The following is a 20,361-nucleotide window of genomic DNA, read 5'->3' as shown; positions in this document are numbered from 1 at the left end:
CAAAATTATTATTTGTATAAATATTATACTTATATTTTTATTAAAAATAATTTTTTAACCTATTATATTATTATATATTACTAATTCATGTTTTGTTAATTCATATTTTTTTATAAAATTAAATTTATATAAGTAGAAATATTTTTAAAAAAATTATATTTAAAACTAATATATTATTAATTATTTTTTTATAAAAATAAATTAATAAATATATTTATACAATAAATTCAGTTTTCTTTTAATGGAGACCAAATTTATTATTTATATAAATGGTATACTAATATTTATATTAAAATTTTGTTGTTAAAGTCATTATTAATTAATAATATACAATAATATAATATATTAAAAAAGTCATTTTTAATTCAAATATCAATCTAATATTTATATAAATAATAAATTTCCCCTATAATATTTATATAAATAATAAATTTCGCCTATAATATTTATATAAATAATAAATTTCGTCTGAGATAAAAATGATTGTTTTTTTAGAATAATTAAAATTAAATTAAAATTAAATGAAACCAACTTAACACATTCCCATCTCTTACCAAAATAGAGATCATATGAATAGTTAAACGTAAAAATAATTAATTATGAAACTTGCTCCTTAAAAGACTATGAAAAAGATTAACAAAAGTAACTTTAAATTTGAATATTTTTGTGGATGAAAAAGAAAAATGAGACATGATTTTTGACCTAATTTAAGTAGCTAAATTAGTTACTTTTTTAACTTTCAACTAATTTACTAAATATAACACAGTAAGTGTATTTGATGTTGTGCTTGGTGTTTGGCGGAACATTTTAATCCTCTGGAAAAGTTTGATTAAACTCATCTTCTGAAAATTGTATTGTAAGAAAAGGAACTTATTAAAATATTTTAAATTTGACACATTATGAATCTAAAGATACGCTTTTTGCCGTCTTTTATAACACAAATAGCAATTTATGATATTACAATTCATTTTTCAAATAAACATTACAATATTTACTTTTTCGAAGTTTTGGCCAAGATCTAATTTCTCCTTTCTCTCCCATTTTTCAAGTTAAAATAAAAAACTACCAATTTTTTTAAAATTCTATTCAATTTGAATATTAAAACAACTTTGAAGATTAAAATTGTAAATATACCTAATTTTAAAATAATCATATTAATTAATTTAATTAATATATAATTATACATTGCATTTAAGATTGTTTTATTTTAACTAATAATAGCATAGTGTTCCATAATTAACTTTTAAATTCAACACAATTAATTACCAAAAAGAAAATTATAAAATTACACAAAATAAAAGAAATTCAAAATTAAAATTCACTTTAAAGTTTTATTTAAAATTTAAAATTTAAAATGACACTAGTAATAAATTTATATAGTTGATTAAAAATTATATATATTATAAAAATAAGAAAGGATTATCATGTTATTGGTTTTTCATGCTATTTCTTTGTAATAATTTCAATTTTAATTTTATAATAATAATAATAAGGTTTAAACCCTCGTTTGATCCTCGTATTTGTGTGTCAATCTCAAGTGGGTCCTCGTTTCTTTTTCGGTCTCAATCGGGTTCATAAACTTGTAAAAATGAGCCAATTAAGCCCTCCCTGTTAAGTTATCATTGACGTCGTCTAACTGTGATGACGTGGTGCACACATATGTATACATCTTATATGACGTGAAATTTTTTATTTAATTTGTTATTTGCAATGGATTAGGGATTTGTACTTTCATTGATGGGTCCAAACGTGCCTCATAGCCCTTGGCGAAAAACCTTGCACCAATCCCACTGCCCTCCTCCAACCACCACATGCTTCACCCTTGCAGCTTCTGCCGTGGAAACCGTCATTGCCCAAGAAGAAAACATAGAAGACAAATTTGTCACCCTCCGGCTCATACAACTACATAGGACCACTGATCAACCATTGTTGAGCCATCGGAACTAGAAGACAAATTTTCATGAATGTTTTATTCTTCCAACGATTGCATGATCCCATTTGACCAAACATATCTAACCTTAGGGGATACCAACAAAATCCCATTTGACCAAGCATTCAACTTTTCCCCATTATTGAGAACCAGACCCACATAGGAAGCATTCGCAACAGCCAGGGACAAGTGGCTTCCGACATCAATGCCAACGTGGCTCGAGTTGGGGTCTCCTACATTTTCATCCTTGGACATGACAAACTCAACAGTGACGATATCTGAACCGTTGGCGGAAGCGGCAGTGAGGACAAACAGGACGTCGTCACCATTACCGGAGATGGAGAAGGAGAATTCGGTGGAGAGGGTGGTAGTGGCGTCGACGAAGACAAGGGGCTCGGGGACACGGAGGAGACCGGAGGAAGAAAGGGATGGATTGGTGAGGCGCACGTGGGGGGCAGCATCGTTGTTAGTGACAACATGGGTGTCGCCGAAGAGGTCGATGCTGTCAGGGTCGAGATTGGGGGATTGCATGGAGGAATTGGAAGAACCCTTGAAGGCAGCGTTAACAGACCTAGAACTGCAGGTGTTGGGTGTTGTAGTATGGAATGGATTGGGGCTGATGGAACACTTCGCGGGCAAGATCCAGTCGAGAAATCTTTCCGGCAGTCGAGGTCAGCAGGTACTAGAGGAGAAGAGGCCGCCACGGCTGGTGGGGCGATTCTGGGAGGGTTTCAACTCCCTTTTCACAATCTCTTCTTCTTGGTTCAGTCTTTTGGTTAAGGACAAATATAAAAATTTTACACATCTACGTGGAATTATTGATTGTACAACAGATCACTAATTCAATTTAATACACAATGTCACGCCATGAAAAAAAAGTTACAACTTAACATCTGTTTAACGTCGTATGTACAAACTTAACGAAGATGACTTAATTGTGTCAATTTTTCAAATATTTAGACCCAATTGGCTCATTTTTACAAGTTTGTGGACCCAATTGAGACCGAAAAAAAAACCGAGGACCCACTTGAGATTGACACACAAATACGAGGACCAAATGAGGGTTTAAACCTAATAATAATTGTAAAGAACATTTTTTATTGCTATTTCTTTGTAATAATTTCAATTTTAATCTTATAATAATAGTTGTAAAGAACTAATAAATAGTTTAAGAGTAGTAATAATTTTACAGGTGTAGTTGGATTATTTTGTTAATAAAAAGTTATAAATAGAATTTTCTATTAATTGAATTTTATTATATACAAATTATTATTTTTCTATAACTTTTATTCTAAATCTTTCTTTATACTCTTTTTATATTTTCAACTTCATTTTTCGTCTTTTCTAAATTTGAATGAGACAACCAAAATAAATCAGAGAAGAACGTGAAATAAGACAGAGATAGAGAGACCATAATCTAGCATATTGATAAGTCAAGTGAAGATTTGTTAGAAAGATGTTAATTTTTTATAAGAATCAAAGTTCTAATCCAAGAACCAAGAGACTCTCTCAAAAAATACAAATGCATATATTATAAAGTGCCTACATTAGCTTTTAGTACCTTTATATACAGGCACTTAAGTTTAATAAAATATAGAAACCCTAAAATAAAACCTAAAACCCAAAACACATAAAAATAACAAAAAATGAAAATTATAGATGCATTTTTTTTTACTAGCGAGACCCACTCGCCTAACAAATTTAACATTTTATAAAATTAAAATAAAATTACAAATTATTTAATTTTCTAAATTATTATTTAATTATGCTCATGATCTTCATCTTCTTTAAATTTCATGGTTCATGAAACATTATAAGATTCAAGAAGACGTGTTTTGATATTGGACCTTGTCATAAATCTTTTGAATTACAAATGTTCTTCTTCAAGTTCTTCTTATATATGTTACAAGAGATGATCTCTATCACCTACCTTAAGAATTTTGGCATAGATGACAACTCATTTGTCCGTTTAAAATTCTTTTTTAGTTCTTTTTTCTTGAGTCAGTCTTTGATTTGGTTTTTTGTAGTCTTTAAGTGTTTGCGAGTGACTTTAGGTAGCTTAAAGTGAATCTCTATTTTGTTGTGGTCATGGATGTATGTTCAGAGAATTGATATAAATTTTCTTTGTATAATTAGGGTTACTTGTGAATGTTGTGTGTGTAGCACTTGTGGTATTTGGAGTCTACTAACAAGGTAAGGAAAGATAATTAAGTATATTAAAAATGTTTATTTTCAGTATTGAGATCGTAATTTATTGTCTGAATAAGAACATAGTAGTTGTGACGATTGATTGATATATATTGAGGTTCTTTAGAATTATCGAATATCAATTAATTGTTTTTGTGTGATTTGGATTGGTTTTAATTTAGTATTTGTGAGTTTGATATATTGATTTGAACAAGTAGTTGGTATTTTGCGTGAGGAATGAGTAAAATTGCTCATATGGTCCCTTAGGTAATTTGATATATCAAATCTCCATTTCTAGGTTATCCATACTATCCAGGTGAATATTCGATCATTGGACCAAAATGGTTTTTGGAAAGTCCAAGAGTAAGGGTGGTCTCACTCATTGGGTGAGTTAAGGCTCGCTAGATTAAGGTTCGTTGGACAAGTTTGTGAAATAAGCTCCTAGTGGCATTTTTCACTAGGCGAGTGAGACACCGACTTAGACAAAAATTTGGTAAAAACATAGTGAGCTCAAGGTGGTTTTGGTTGCTAAGCAGGTTTTAGTTTTGTTGGGTGAATTTTAAAGAATTTACACTCAATACTCACCAATTGGACAAGCCATTTAAAAAAAAAAAATAGGGAGCTCTGTTAGTGTGCTTTTGCTAAGTGAGTCATTCTTCTAGCTGAGTTAACTATCTTCCTAAGGTAGCTCGTTTAGCAAGAGACTATGGATGTTGAGAAAAATATCTCTTATTGTATGAAAAATATTAAAAATACTTTAGAATTTAACTAATTGCTTGAGATGAGACATGTAATGTAAGAAATTGTATAAATGATTAGTGTAGTGACTTCTAGGGAAGAAGTACTATAATGAGTTGGGTGTAAGGTGTATTGAATGGTGATTTGATGAGATTATCTTGACTCTATTATTATTCAACTCACATAGAAAATGATATCGAATTATGAGAGTCAATGAAGATTCTTACAATATAGTGTTTCGATATGAAACATGATCAAACAATGAAAATACAAGAGATTTACTCTGTTATATTAGTAGAAGACTATGGTCCTAATTCATTTATTACTTTGTGAGAGTACTGCAGGTGAAAAAGTATCTTACATGTTTTCTAAAATTATAGTCAAATGTTTGTTATAATAGGACCGTGGAAGATGAGCTTAATTTAATATATGCTTAGTGCTTACATAAATATTTTATTTTATATGTTATTGACCGACTGTGATATGAGAATTACATCTATGAAAAATTAAATTTATATTTTATATAATTTATTATAATTACACTAACTTATACATTATTGTTCGTTTTGGTTCATCTATTATAATTATATATATTATAATCATACGTTGTACATAAAAAAAAATTATGTAAGTGAAAGTAATGAATAACAGTAAGATTACTTATGATTTGTGTTGGGATTAGAAACTTCATATATATATATATATATATATATATATATATATATATATATATATATAATTGGAATATAAATATGAAAAAGTGTGAAAGGAAGGTGGAAAATGAGAAAAAAAAAATCATAAATGAAAAAAAAATGACACTATATTTACTAATAACTATGTGTAATGTAGGACTAGTGGCAAATTCGAAACTACTTTTAGATACCAAAATGAAAATAAGTCGATGAATTCAATAACTAAATTAAAAATAATGACATGATACAATGTTATAATTTTTAAAGAGAAAATATAATAACCAATTTTTACTTTCACCATAACCAATCTATTTTAACAAAGACAAATTAAATAACCTCTTTTAAATTCTGAAGCCTTTTTTATAATATACTAATTTTAGAAACTAAAATGACAGTGTCACACACTTTGAAGAATGAATTTGATTATTAACTATTATGCAGTTACTACTTTGTGAAAATGTTCAATAAATTAAAATTGACTTATTCTTAAACTAATTTGTGAAACCCATCCTTTTAACATTTTATTTTTTAATTTATATTTATACTAATTTAACCTAATGTATGAATAATTTTAAATTAAAAAAATTAAATATGTTTTTAACCTCTAAATTATTATAAAAAATTATTTTTTATTTATAAACTAAATTATAAATCCTGGAATTCATAAAAATCATGTAAAACATTATTTCTAACATGTAAAGATTATATTATAAAACTTATATTATAGTTTAATGTGAAACTTTTAGAATGATGTTTTACAATACTTTCATAAAATACAGAAACTAAATATTTTATAATTTAATTTAAGAACAAAACATTTTTTATATAATATTCTAGAGAGAAAAAGAAACGTATTTAACTTTTTAAATAATCATCCCATTTTCTTTACTACTTTTTCTCTTAAAAACATTATTTAGAAAAGGTTTATCCAAATAATACTTCAAATAACACCCTTACAAGAACCAGTTATATTGAAACTGGAATGAGAAGCCTTCTAAAATGCAGTTACAAACAACTATTTTCTTTGTCAAATGGAGAGTTCAGAGATTCACTCCCATAAAGAAATTGAGGACTGCCATGAATAGAAGAAACATGTTGCAAAATGAATTTCAAATGCTCTAAAGAAGGATAAAACTTCAAAAGCTCACTCCATCTCTAACAGCTAAAAACAATCTTTTTTAACATACCAAGCTGGCTTTCAGAGACCAAATTATAGGTTCCTCCGCCGTTTTGAATGAATAGAATGATGAAGAACACGGCGAGGCTGCCTCCGCTCGCCGGAAAAGCATATGTCAGGAACAAACATAGCATTGTCAGATGTATATCGCCGGAGTTCCGGGCAGTGTAATCCGGAAGCCGTAGGAGGGGAAGGGATTTGAGGAACTGTCCAGGATGAATCTGGAACACGCCCCAAGAAGCCATCATCATCAATTTCCTCTTCACTAGACCTCAAAACAGATGAGTCAGAATCCCCAAGTTTACCACTGTCAGCCTGAAAAGATTTTCATTGGGAGATGAGATCAAGAATGGACAATGTATAATATATCAGCTCTCAAGCCAACATCAAAATGGAAAATGAATACTATTTTATCTGCAATCTCAAAACAATGTCAAAGTACATCAACTTGCATACTAGTTTAGGTAAATGATCCAATGATACTTCAATTTGTGTAATGTATTTGGATCAATATATGATACTTTAAGATATTTATCAATAAAAGAATCTAATCTATAAAATAATAATACTTTTATGATAACAATAATTTATACACAATGCCTCCCTAGCTAGTACGTAATACATGGAAAAAGAACAGACAACTGATTAAGATTACAAGCACAAGAAAAGAGGTTTGAAAAATAAAACATTGGAATACATCTGCCTTTCACAAGTGCATATCTTTTAAACTAGATCAACTTCCTCACATTCTCTTCCTGACAATATCAGAAGTTTTGTGGTACTCAAAATCAACAGGACTACTCCTTATCATTTATAGGAAAAAGGGTCAAAATAGGTTTTAAACCTATTTTATCTTTTTGCATGTTAGTTAGGATTTCTGTCATAAGGGAGTTAGTTTCTGTTGTGGAGGCTATGGTTGGATGTTAGATTATAACAGAAGTTGGTCCCCAAATCTTTAAATAGGATCTTTGTTGTTGAAGAGGGGAGCTTTTCTTTTTGTTAGTTACAAAATGGACAGATTCTGGTGAGAAAGTAGGAATCTCCTTTGTGTATTTGTTTTTTTTTTTCCAAAATAAAGCCTTTTAATCTCTCAACCAAGAAAAAGCTCTATTTCTCACAATAAATTTTTCACATATTTATGGGACCTATTTGACCATTGTTTAGTGATACTACAATAACATGTTAAAAGGGAATTAACTTCCAGAAGTTTAATAGTGGATGACACTATAGGTCCAATAAACAACAAATACCGATAGAATAAGTTTTGGATGACTCTAATACCATTTTAAAAAATGAACTTTAAACCTAATTCTATCATATTAAACTTGCTTGTAAGGTGAGGTTTGTCTTATTTATATTCTATAAATTCGTCTTATCTCTAGTTAATGTAGGATCCCCAAAAGTCTGGACTACTTCTACTCCTATCAAGTTTACGCTGCCTTCCTAGCAAAGGATGCTCTTATCCGTCATTTGTTTGACTATAATGGAAGTCTATGATTAAGTTCCCATTACTTTCTTAACCAAAGGGAAACAAAAACTAAAGTAAAACATATTCGAATATGATAGGTATAGACCGGGGTACCATCATAGTTGAGATTTCTCTCTATACAGTAATGCATTTGCATGCCTAGTGTAGGAACCTGATGCAGATTAATGTAGCCATCGACATTATTGTACCAGCACCAATACATACATAAATTTGTGAGATAGAGTAGGAGGGGTCGGCTATACATACTGTAAAGACATGATAAAAATCTATGATGCACGTATCTTTATCTAACAAGTATCTATATCTTACACATATTTGTATCCGATACTTTATCGATATTTATTAATGAAATATTTAATTTATAAATTATTGATGATACACTTATCACAATTGTGCCTCATAGATAGAAATGTATCTGGTTATCAGAGTTCTAACTCCCCTTACCCTACCACCGCAAAAAAGAATAGAAGCTACACAAAACGAATTGACTACATTGCAACTAAAAAGCGTACCTTAGATGATCCATCCATATAGTTGTAATACTGACTGAATTCATTTAACCCGAGAAATTCTTCCATGGGCCACTGTGAGATGTTTCCAGCAGTATAACCGCCACCATAAGACACCTTGTTTGGTGGAAAATCCTCAACTCCTCCCATTTCAGAGGGAAACACTTCATTAAAATTTGGTGGCTGTGGCATGGAGGAAACGTTTCTGGAGATGGATGAAGATTTAGCATCAGATGTTTTCTCCCCAGATTGTGATTTGACAGAGGACGAGGAAGCACCAGGCTCAGTAGCTTCAAGGCCTACTCTCACACCAGTAAGCAAAAACCTCTGGTGACCAGAGACACAGGCATTAACAGTGTGAATAGATACATCACAATTCCTACATAGCAAAGCCCGATCCTCTAAACAGAAGAAATAACCAACCATTTCCTGTAAGGTGAATAGCACACTTCAACATCACAAGCAATCCAAAAAAATAAAAGACTCATATGTAACTAAACCAGAAAAGCTAACAGATCAAGAGAATTCTCTCTTGCTAACAATGTCAAATAGCCAACCACAAATTCAAAGCACAAATAATTTGGTTTGACAAAATTCTGAAAAAATACAAAAAACAAAGCAAATGCCACATTCGAACCATTTCTATAACAGGGAACTTTATCACATAAAATCCTCAAAATGCCAATTTGAATCAAAGATAAATGCACTCGGTGAGGAAATTTGTTTTCAAAGCTCCAAAGAAAAATTCATTCTTGAGACTTTATCTTCCGTGAAAAGTTTATCATATCTAAAAATGTTTTCTAACACACTATAACTGTACAATAGTCACTTAATAAACTCAGTCAAAATAGGGAAGTTAATAACTGCATTCAACGCTGAACAACAACAAGGTCACTAAATGCATAAAGGCTCACAAAGTGAAAGTAAAGTCCCCTGAACAGATGAATCAAAGTTTAATCCTTGTTTTTATAAGGAAAGAATATCCATCTATTAGCACAAGTGGTTACAAGTCAGCAACGGTAACTGGTAAGTAACCTTGTAAAAAGTTATTTTTGAACCGTTAGTCTAGTTCCTAAAAAACTTCAATACACTTTCAGTCCCTGCATTCATCCGGAAAAGATATGCTACTTAAAAGAACACTATTTAACAACGTTATTCATAATTGAATGTAATTTATTAAAAATCACAAAAATTGTATAGTTTTCACTTCATATTTAATGAACTCCATTCATGATAACGTAATTTCCAATAAATTTTGATCAACAACAGGGGCTATTAGGAAAAGTGTATTAGAGAGGCTGTTGTTTGCACTACACCGGAACAGGGTTTGCACTAACTCTAGTTTGTTATTAGATATTTGTGGGCACCCACTTACTTATTTGTAGATGATCTAATATTATGGCAGTTGACATGATAACCCCCAAAAGATAAGATGTGATTTAACATGAGAAAGTAAATTTTAAGAGTAAATCAAAACCGACATAGTAAATATATGAACTTTCCAATAAATTTTGATCAATATTAAGGGGTACTAGGAAAAGTGTGTTAGAGAGGTTGTTGTTTGCACTACTCCTGAACAGGACTTGCACCCACTTACTCTGAATATGGGATTAACTATTTATGGCACTCACTTAGTGGAATTAGATATTTCTGGATGGTTTAATAATAGCAGTCTTATAACACTTGGCATGATAGCCACAAACGATAAGTGATAGCATTCAACAAAGTAAATTTTAAGTATAACTCAATATGAACTTAGTACATATATGAACTAGAAACATAATCAATTTTGGTCAGTACTAAAACCGACATTTTGAAATACCTTGATGGAACAAAACATGTTTTGACCCAAATAATACTAATAAGAGGCTTCTCATCCATCCCCCAAGTTGTATTTTCACAAATCCAGCAAGGTTAAGTTCACTGATACCAAACATTAATCATTGAAAACAACTATAGAAATGGATGAAGATTTTACTTGCATGTAACAAATTATAACACATAAAATGATAAACCCACTTTGTAACATATATTAAAGTTTATAAATTTGAAAAGGGTTTTCCATGAAAGGAAAGTTAAGAAGCAAGAACATGAGATACCTGACATATGTCACACTTAGGGACGTGGGAAGCAGAGAGAGAAAGGGGGACCCTTTGGTGCTTGGTGGCGAGCTTGTTTGCGGCGTGAACCTTTTCATCGCATTCCAAGCAAAGTGCGGCTTCGTCTGCGCAACAGAGGACCTTGGCCTCCGCAGCTTCGCACACGTTGCACTGAATCTTCATGGTGATTCTGAACCGAGTTGGAGCGAGTTATTGTGACCCAGTTGGAAGGGGTTCGAGAGAGAAGAGGAAATTTTAAAGCTTGGGTGTGTGAGAGAGAAGGGAACACGAGGGCCGAGTGAGAAGGGCAGAACAAAATGCGCGATATTTTTGAAGAGCGTGAAGATCAATGCCACGTGCCTGGGTCACCGACTTCGCCGGGTTGGGACCGGACCGGTTCGTTCACATTACTGTAATTTTCACCTAAATGGCATACTTTGTCTTTTTTTTTCCTTCTCGGATAACACATTGTTCTGTTAGGTTTCATGTCAAACTTCGACTCCCGAAGAGTTAAATTTTGACCTTTGAGTTAGTTTTTTATTTATTTTAAAATAATGAAAAGGAGATTTAATTTAAAAAATAAGTGTGTAGGATATAATATTTCAATAAGTAAAAAGATTAGATAACTATATTTCTATAAATAGATATATTTAAAAAAAATATAAATTAGAAAAATATGTAGATAAGAAATATTTAATGAACGAAAATAGAAAAGAAAGAATTGTAAGAAAATAACGAAAAGATATATAATTGAATTTATTGAGTTGTAAAAAACATATTAAGTTAAAAAATATGTTTATTTAATATATTAATTTTGAAAAATATGTTTGAGTGAATAATTATTTATAAGTACGCATATATGTTAAGCAAATATAAATAAGAAAATATGTAAATAATAAAAATTTATGCAGAAGTAGAGGAAATAAATAATTTTAAGAACAATTGAATGGGAAATTATTTATATAATTGAAATTACTGAGTTGTGTATAGTGAATATGAAAAAAAAAATTATATTGATTAATTGAAAATAAATTTAAATAATGATTGTTGGAAAGGAAAGAAGGAAATTATAGAAATAAATTTTAGAAGTAACATTTTTAACTTAATTTTTTATAATTTTATGCTTATAATAGTGATGTTTATATATGTAAATAAATAAATTTGATATTTGTATATGTTACTAGTTAAGTTGTCCCGAGTTAATATGTATATTTATTTTATACACATGTTATTAGTTATCTTAAACATCAAATGTATGTTAGAGTTAAATTTCATCTAAGGTTGACAAGTACTACATTTGAGGTAACGTTAGAGTTATCTTTGATCAATACTCGTTCTTAATAAGGTTGATAAGTGTTACATTTGAGGTAACGTTAGAGTTATCTTTGATCAGTACTCGTTCTTAATAAGGTTGACAAGTGCTACATTTGAGGTAATGTACATGTTTATTTGATAACACATGTCATAAGTTGCCTTTAAGGATTCCAATGTTAAAGTTACATCTCATCCAATGTCATCTCTAGTTAGCACTAGTTTCTAATGTGGTTGACTAGTGATACATGTGTAACAACATCTTTGTTTATTTGATGCCATGTATCTTATGTCACCTCAATCATCTAATGTATGTTAGGATTACATCTTCAAGGTCACATATGTTGAACAAGCCTTCCCAATTAGGTTGACAAGTGTTGCATGCATGGAAACATGCATGTTATTGGATGACACATGTTCAAAGGCATCTCAACCATCCAATGCATGATAAAATTACATCTCATTTAAGGTAATATCTAGTGAGCAACATTCCCAATTAAATTGACTAGTGTTCTCTATGTGAAAATGTGGATGTTAATGTGATGAAATGTGTCCTAAGCTACCCAATCACCCAATATAAGTCAAGGTTACATCTCATATAAGGTCATCTCTAGTGAGCATGCTTCTCGGTGAAGATGACAAGTTTTGCCTACCTGACAACATGCATATTTATTTGTTATGTTGTTTGATCTACCTTTGATTAGACGAATTAGTTTATTTTTTGACGAAAATAAATTTAAAGCTCTATTTAGCTACTTTTAAAATGTTATTCCAATAAGTTTATTTTATCTAAACATTCAAAACTTGGAGGTCTAACTACAGTCTTAATGTATAATTTAACATAAATTAACGGTTAAAACTAAAGTCTTAACAAATGGAATAACAAGAATAAAAGCTTATATTTTTTTCTTATAAAGTTATTTTCTCGGATAAAAGTAGAAATTTTTTTACCCTTAATTAATATGATGAATTTAATGCAACAAATAAACTTATATTAGAATTTTTCTTCTAGTCCATTAAAAATCTCCTAGATTTAATCTTCTAGAATTTTTCTCATACACACACTTTTTTTATTATTTTCTTTCAAGTTCATCGTGCGTTGTTGCACGTTCCGTATCCTCTCAGGCAGCTATTAAGAGCATATTTCTTTTTCAGGTGCCTTGATTGGAGAATCCTTGATTTTTATAGTTTCTCTCTCTTGTTTATCCATGACTTCTTCCACTATCGTCTCTTCTGACCTCTCTTTTGTCACCATTGTGTTTGACACACCATATATGCCTTTTCTCCCATAGAAAAAATGACTTTTTTTAGTTTATTTATAGTCGTTGTGACTCTCTAACAATGACCTTTTTATTCACTAGATATCAACAATGCATTCCTCAACGACGATCTGCAAGAAGAGATTTACATTGAGCAACCTTCCAGATTTGGTTCTCAGGGGGAGTCTTTTTGAGTTGGTATTTCGTTTTCTATGTCGTATTGCAAATCATTAGCAATTTGGTGTCACTCGAGTGTATAAACAAATATTTTCACTAAGTCTTTATGGATTATATTAATAACAAGCTTGTTACATACGATTTGTATGCACTTGCTTGAGGAGGAGTGTTAGATATATTATCTTTATTTTATATTTATCTTTTATCTTTAGTTAGTTTGTTATTATTTCTTATTTGTATTTTGAGCTTAGTCTATATTTCTTCTCTCATAAATAAAGGATCTTATGTATATTTAATACAAGAAAGATTAATCTCATACATTTTCAATATATTTAACAAAATACAAAAAAATATTTTTTCTTCTATATATTCAAGATTTAAATGTCACTAAACATAAATTGCATAACCAAGTTTCCGAAAGTTAAACAAGGATAAAACATCATCATTTTTACTTTACCCTTATCTTCCTCTAGAAAGCTAATAGAAGGAAATGAAAAATAAAAGTATTGAAAAAGATCTAGATGCTTAAAACATCAAGCCCCAATGGCTATAAATAAAAAATAAATAATTGTGAACTTAGCACAACTGTTTTTTTTTTGCAATTCTTATCAAAGTATTGTGTCAGCACGAGTGTGCAGAAACCCATGTCGTGCTGTGTAGCTCTGGAATTTCATAAAATCTTATATTTTATTAACTTTTTTCTATTTCCGAAACATATTGTAATATTTTTTTTCCAGCTTACCATATTTGTCCAATAAGAGAACTTGCACATTAAATATTATTTAATGCATTTCACTCAATTTCTAAATAAGTTATAGCAATTTGCTTAAATAGTATCTTTCTCTTAACTTCTTTCTCTTTACAAAAAAAAAAAAAGTGTTTTGCACTTGAAAGTAGATTCCATCACACTCTTTTAAATATGCTGAAAACATGCTACAATAATAACACTAATTAACTGCAAAACATCAATATCATCATATATGGGAAAAGGTATCATCATTTGGATAGCAATGCTTATATATATAGGCTAATAAGTTGATGTATTAAAAATATTTAAGTATTTACTGGTATCAAAATTAAGGGTCTATAAGATCTAAATATGATTTAATATTTTTTAAAAAAAAACTATGCTTATCATAATTTTATTTTTAAAAATTTGAACACTGTCATATTTTATTAAATGACATGTTTTAAAATTTAAATATTTGAGTTATATATTTATATTTATTTTTAAAATAAATTTGTATTAATTAAAATAGATGGTAATATTGTTATGGTATAGTCTTAGTTGGTAATCAATAATAATTTAAATATATTTTAAATCAAACAACACTTAATAATGTTATTTCAATAAAATTGAAGTTGAAACATTAAGTAAAAATGAAAAAATTACTTCAAAGTAGTATTTTTAGATTTAGATTGAGGACTTGTTTTAAATATCTAATAATTGTGATAAAATTTTAAAAAACAAAAATATCTAAAATGAAATAATTGATTCTAACATTAAAATATGATGTTACTAAAAAAAACATAAGAGCAAGTAGGTCCAAAAATTGACATGCTCACATTGCATTGTCTCACTAGAAGATCCTATATATTTTCATTTACTTGGTTTGTAAACATTTTGACAATTTCATAATCATATTTTGATTCCATTTCTAGTAAGACAAGAAGTAATGGTGAATGAGATACAACCCATTGCATCCCCTATGCCAAGAGTTTTACCCATATCTCCATGAACATGATTGAAGTATGTCTTGGTGTTTAATATGGAACAACATTTGTTAAAAGGTGATGGGACAAATTGTGTAGAAGGAGGTGGAACATATATTTTGGCTAGTTGTGTCACATCTTGATTCATTTGTAGGTCATACTATGTTATATGTAGTTGTGATACTTTGCTTGGTTAAAGGTGGGAATACTTTAATGAACGTGGGACAATATATTGAATCATGCAATAACATGGATTCATTTGTGTCATTACTTTATGGGGCATCGTAATAATACAACCTAAAATAAATAAAAACACAACATTTTCCTTTGTTATTTGATTCTTAGGTTGTGGAGTTGACACTACTTATATATTGTTTGCTGGTTTACCTCTTCTACTATTGTGTATAACCTATTGCATTTGGAGCTTTCAATTTGCTTTAATTTTCATTTCAATTTATAAGGGTTTCCGAAAGAAAATTTGGAACACTCCTTTGGTTTTTGCTCAAGTCAATTATATATGGTCTTATAATGATTAGCCAATTATATATGGTCTTTTAATAATTACATGAGTCTTAATAATTGAAACTTTTCCATAATAAAAAAAAAGTTAATAAAATCCTTTGTGATAAAAGGAAAAGGAAACTAGAAGGCTGTTGAATTGGGTAGTTTTATTTTTCTTTACAAAGCTTTCCCTTGAAAAAAGAAACACCATTGTTGAGTAAATATTGTATGGAGTATGAATAAGTGTCAAACAATGTGTTTGAAAATGAATTTTGAAATTATGTGAAAAGAGAAAAACACCGCATTAAATTTAGGTTTTGCATAAGCTAGTTTCTTTTATATAAGTTTTTTGAATTTTCATTTTGTAATTTGTGTATAAGCTAATTTTAAGTTATGAAAAAAATTTGTGTGAAAAAGTATCTCTATAACAACTTCTAAGAGAAAAAATAATTAAATGAGCTTTTTCATAAGTTAAAATTAGTTTATAAATAACTTTAGTTGTAGAAGTTTTTTTATTTTATTTCATTAAAACTTTTGTTTTAAACTAGGCATAAGTTTACTTTAACTTAAATTGTTATACTTTTTGTTTTTCTTAAAGTGTTTATAAAAAAGATTATCTAATCATGGATTAAGACTCAAATAGTTTGTGTGATAATGAATAGTGAAGAATTAATTCAAGGAGGTCACAACTGAGGTAAATTAAAGGAGATGGAAGAAACGTCCAAGCTTTTATAAAGATTTTCAAAAGAGTCTTGTAATTAAGAAAAACTAAAGATCTCATCAGAGCTAAAAAAATTATTAAAACTTATAATTACAGATTAATTTATAATAAATCATTAGTGTAAGAAAAATTCATACTTTAGTTCAAGGAATAAACCTTTTGTTTGGTTTTCATATGCAATATAGGTTATTATTTTTGTCCTATCTTAACTTCCTTTTATTTGGATGACAAGATAGAAAATGAAGTATTTGACATACCATAAACTTAGTGAGTCTCTATAAATAGAGGCCATAAGATGCTGAGATCTAGACAATTTGTTTTTTTTTCTAGAATCATTATACACTCTCTCAACGGATAAAAGTTTTGATGATAACAAATATGAAAAAAAAAAATTTAGATTCTTTATATGTTAATATTCGATAATGATACTTTGACAACATTTTTTTGACAACATTTTAACATCATTTACGTGTCATTCTGTGATTGGTCCAAAATTACTCCACACTCAATAATAATAATCATAAACACTAACATGGACCAATCACAGAATGACACGTAGATGATGTTAAAATGTTGTCATAAAAATGTTGTTAAAATATCATTATCCAATATTCTATGTTATGAACCGTCAAACTTTTTAACGGTTCTTTAGTTATAGCAAAGACAATCCCACAAAGTTATTGAGTTTGAATGATCTTATTTAATAAATACTCACGTTAAAATGTTACAACTACAAATACCTATATGCTATACATAATAAAACATATAAGGAAGTTTATATGTAATTGCATTTGCTTAAATTAACATGCAGCCTCCAACGTGTTATCTTTTACATATAAGGAAATATATGATTTCTTCAACATTAAGAAATTATTCATAAGAAAACAATCAATTATAAGTAAACTCATATTGATTACATTTGAATATTGCATATACATGTTCATTGTTTCCTTGCTTATTCATACAATATGAAAACAGAAGTGCAAACTTTCATACATAGCTTTTAAACTTAATGAGACATAATCAAGAAAAATCATTCAAGAGCTTATGTGATATCGTTATCAAGCAGGAGATATATCATCTTTGAAACCAAGCAACAATAAATTTTTTGAACTATATATATGACCAAGGATTCAAATAGCCCATCACTGAAAAAACTTTCCTAGAAAGCGTACAAGAGAAACAAAGTTTTAAGCATGAACATGAATTGTTTTAGTGGTAAGTATGAAACTATTCTTCATTTTTGTTAAATAATCTATCTTGTGATATTTCTTGTTATATTATCAAATTTTTTATTATTGTATTTCTCAAAGGAGATAATGAACTAATATAAATTGTTGTGTTAGCTAGATAATGTATTTGTTTAAGTAAAGAGTCTTAAGCTCTATAAAACCTTCCTTTTATCGCCAACAAGTTCCTTCATCTCACACCTTTGTACATAACTTTGGTCATATTTAAAATTTGGAAAATCATTGGAAAATGTGATTCTTCTAATTTGTTGAAGAGTTTTTATCTTGAAATAGAGACTCAAATGATTATATAATTATCAAAATAGTTTTTATCTTGTTGGAGAGTTTTTATCTACAAAATAGTTTTTATCTCACATTTACTTATCAAAATGATAACTATGAAGGTGATACTACTTTGAGATCATATTTTCGTGCTTCAGACACATCATCAACACATACGTATAGTGAATGAATGAACAACGTTTTGTCGGATAAACTATTTTGAGCCAGACATGACCTTCTTGAATAAGTCAAAGATGACACAATCCACTCTCTAAACATGTGTTTCAAAAGCACTACACATATGTCTATTTTAATTAAAAGAAACAAAAATAAATAAAGAAACAAGAAACAACCAATCTACTTATTTCTTACTTGCGATATAAATGATCGTTGCGTATCCCATTTTAGAAGAAATGAGGAAGCATATACATTCTACAACATGAGAATTACAAAAGAGAGAGAAAAAAAAGAAAGAAGAAGAAAATAAATAAATTAGTAAAAGAAACATGTTGTGTTGTGTTGCAATTTTAGAACAAAAAAAAAAAAAAAGAAAAGAAGAAAGAAAAAGAGAGGAAGACTCTAAACAAAATGAGAATAGACATGTGAAGTCTTTAACAAATATTTTAATTAATTTATTTAAACACTTTTATTAAAACTCAAGGTGATGAATATTTATGTTATTATATTGATAATCTATTATTGTACTGCATTCTCGTTACATTCTATTAGTGCAAACACATGTACTACATGGATTTTTTATTATTATTACAAGTAATTAAATTTAAACAAATATTAATTTAAAAAGAATAAATGATAACGTAATTGTTAACACCTAAATTTGTCCGCATAAACTTTAAAATTTGTAATAAATAGAAAAGGGTGAAATAAGAATTTCTTAAAAACTTTAGAAAAATATAACAAAAAAATTGTTAATTAAAAATTTTAGATTAAAATTTAATTAAAATAGAAAATATGATTTTTTTTTTGCTAAAGAATTATGAATAAAAAAAAGGAGAAGAATAAGAGAAAACAAATAAAAATAAGAAGATAAAAAAATAGAAACAAAAGGACCAGGTACATTTTGCTTGCCCAACTTTTCTTAAAAAGAAAGAATAAAAAAGAAAAAGAAAGTCCAATCTTTTCAATACACCCACCCATTTTTCTTTTTAAGCATTCTTCTAGGTTATAAACTATTAGTGGAAAACCAACTATAAGGCAAGCGCCCATCACACGTAACAAGTGATAAATATCGTTTTTTCTAAGATACTTATGCAACACTTGACAACTCTTGCACTAAATAACTCCATTAGACCACAAAGTTCACAAAAACATAAATTAAACTATTTTTGTATTTTTTATCAAATAGTTGTGTGCAACAAGAAATTTAACATAGATCATTTACAAATTATTGAGACTAGAGTTCAACCATTTCATTCTCATGCATTGACAAACATCTCAATCATATTCATGTCAAAATCAACTCAAAAACATACTCAAATCATATCCCTAGTGACTTTGAGCCTATGATAACTTATTAAGTTTCAATCCCTTGAATCCTCAACAAGCAACTATGCATTAAGTTTAAGAGTCTAAAATTATTAATGAATAAAGTTTAGGTTATTCTATTCGTATAAAAATGAGCAATGCCCAAAACCTTCGCGAAAACATGATTAAATACACACTTTCACACAATAGGTCTTACATACTCGTCCAACAACTTCATTCTCTCCCAAAGAGGCCAATAAATCATTGCTCTCTAGCTTGTAGCTCGTTGGGCGAGCCACTTTTTCATCGAGTGACTCAAAAGCTGCAAGTTTAGGAATTTTCGCCTAGTGAGAGACCAACTCACCCAACGAGTTAGCCTAGCCCCCAATGGTGATATTTTAGTCTTTCGGGAGTGGACTATGGCCATATAACCCTATAGGTGAGTCTTTTCTTCATTTGACACATATTACATAAATAAAATAATCATAAAATAATAGATTTTTGTATTTTTTTAAAGAAAGAAAAGAATAAAAAGTATAAAAAATATTTGTGTGCAAAGTATTATTTCTCTTTTTATCAACATAAGTGACTTTCCATATTACTACGTCTCATTTTTATTGGCCTAAGATGTAGCGAGATATCAGAAGTTATGTGAGAAATTGTACAATTTTCCAGCAAGCTAAGGTGGATAAAGTGCTACCATAGTTATTCAAATATCATGGTGATAGCACTAGTGCAGAAAGGGCTTTAGACGTCTGTTATTTTGGCCTTTTAACGTCGGATCCACATCCGACGTCTTTGTGGGTGACGTTAATCAAACGTCGGACTGGATATACCAGACTTCTATATAGACGTCGGAGGT

The 20,361-nt window shown here is 29.2% G+C and overlaps 1 protein-coding gene across 1 annotated transcript; it reads right to left on the bottom strand.

Annotated features, from left to right (window-relative positions):
- Positions 1–6,456: 6,456 nt before the first annotated feature.
- LOC124840666 (B-box zinc finger protein 22-like) lies at positions 6,457–11,132 on the bottom strand. The gene is made up of 3 exons (XM_047316759.2): positions 10,822–11,132; positions 8,726–9,151; positions 6,457–7,039 (listed from the first exon to the last, which is right to left on the bottom strand). Exons 1-3 carry the CDS (start codon positions 11,002–11,004, stop codon positions 6,758–6,760), a joined length of 891 nt encoding a protein of 296 aa, XP_047172715.1. The 5' UTR covers positions 11,005–11,132; the 3' UTR covers positions 6,457–6,757.
- Positions 11,133–20,361: the final 9,229 nt, after the last annotated feature.

This window comes from Vigna umbellata, chromosome 3 (assembly GCF_029865625.1).
Source record: "Vigna umbellata cultivar VRB3 chromosome 3, Vumbellata_1.0, whole genome shotgun sequence".
NCBI classification, from domain to species: Eukaryota; Viridiplantae; Streptophyta; class Magnoliopsida; order Fabales; family Fabaceae; genus Vigna; species Vigna umbellata.
This window is presented reverse-complemented; position numbering and strand designations above follow the sequence as displayed.

Excerpts from the sequence above, each read along its gene's own strand:
- LOC124840666 (XM_047316759.2), bottom strand. The coding sequence starts at position 11,004 with ATGAAGATTCAGTGCAACGTGTGCGAAGCTGCGGAGGCCAAGGTCCTC. Across the intron at positions 9,152-10,821 it reads CTAAGTGTGACATATGTCAG|GAAATGGTTGGTTATTTCTT; the intron begins GTATCTCATGTT and ends TTCACCTTACAG. Across the intron at positions 7,040-8,725 it reads ATATGGATGGATCATCTAAG|GCTGACAGTGGTAAACTTGG; the intron begins GTACGCTTTTTA and ends AAATCTTTTCAG.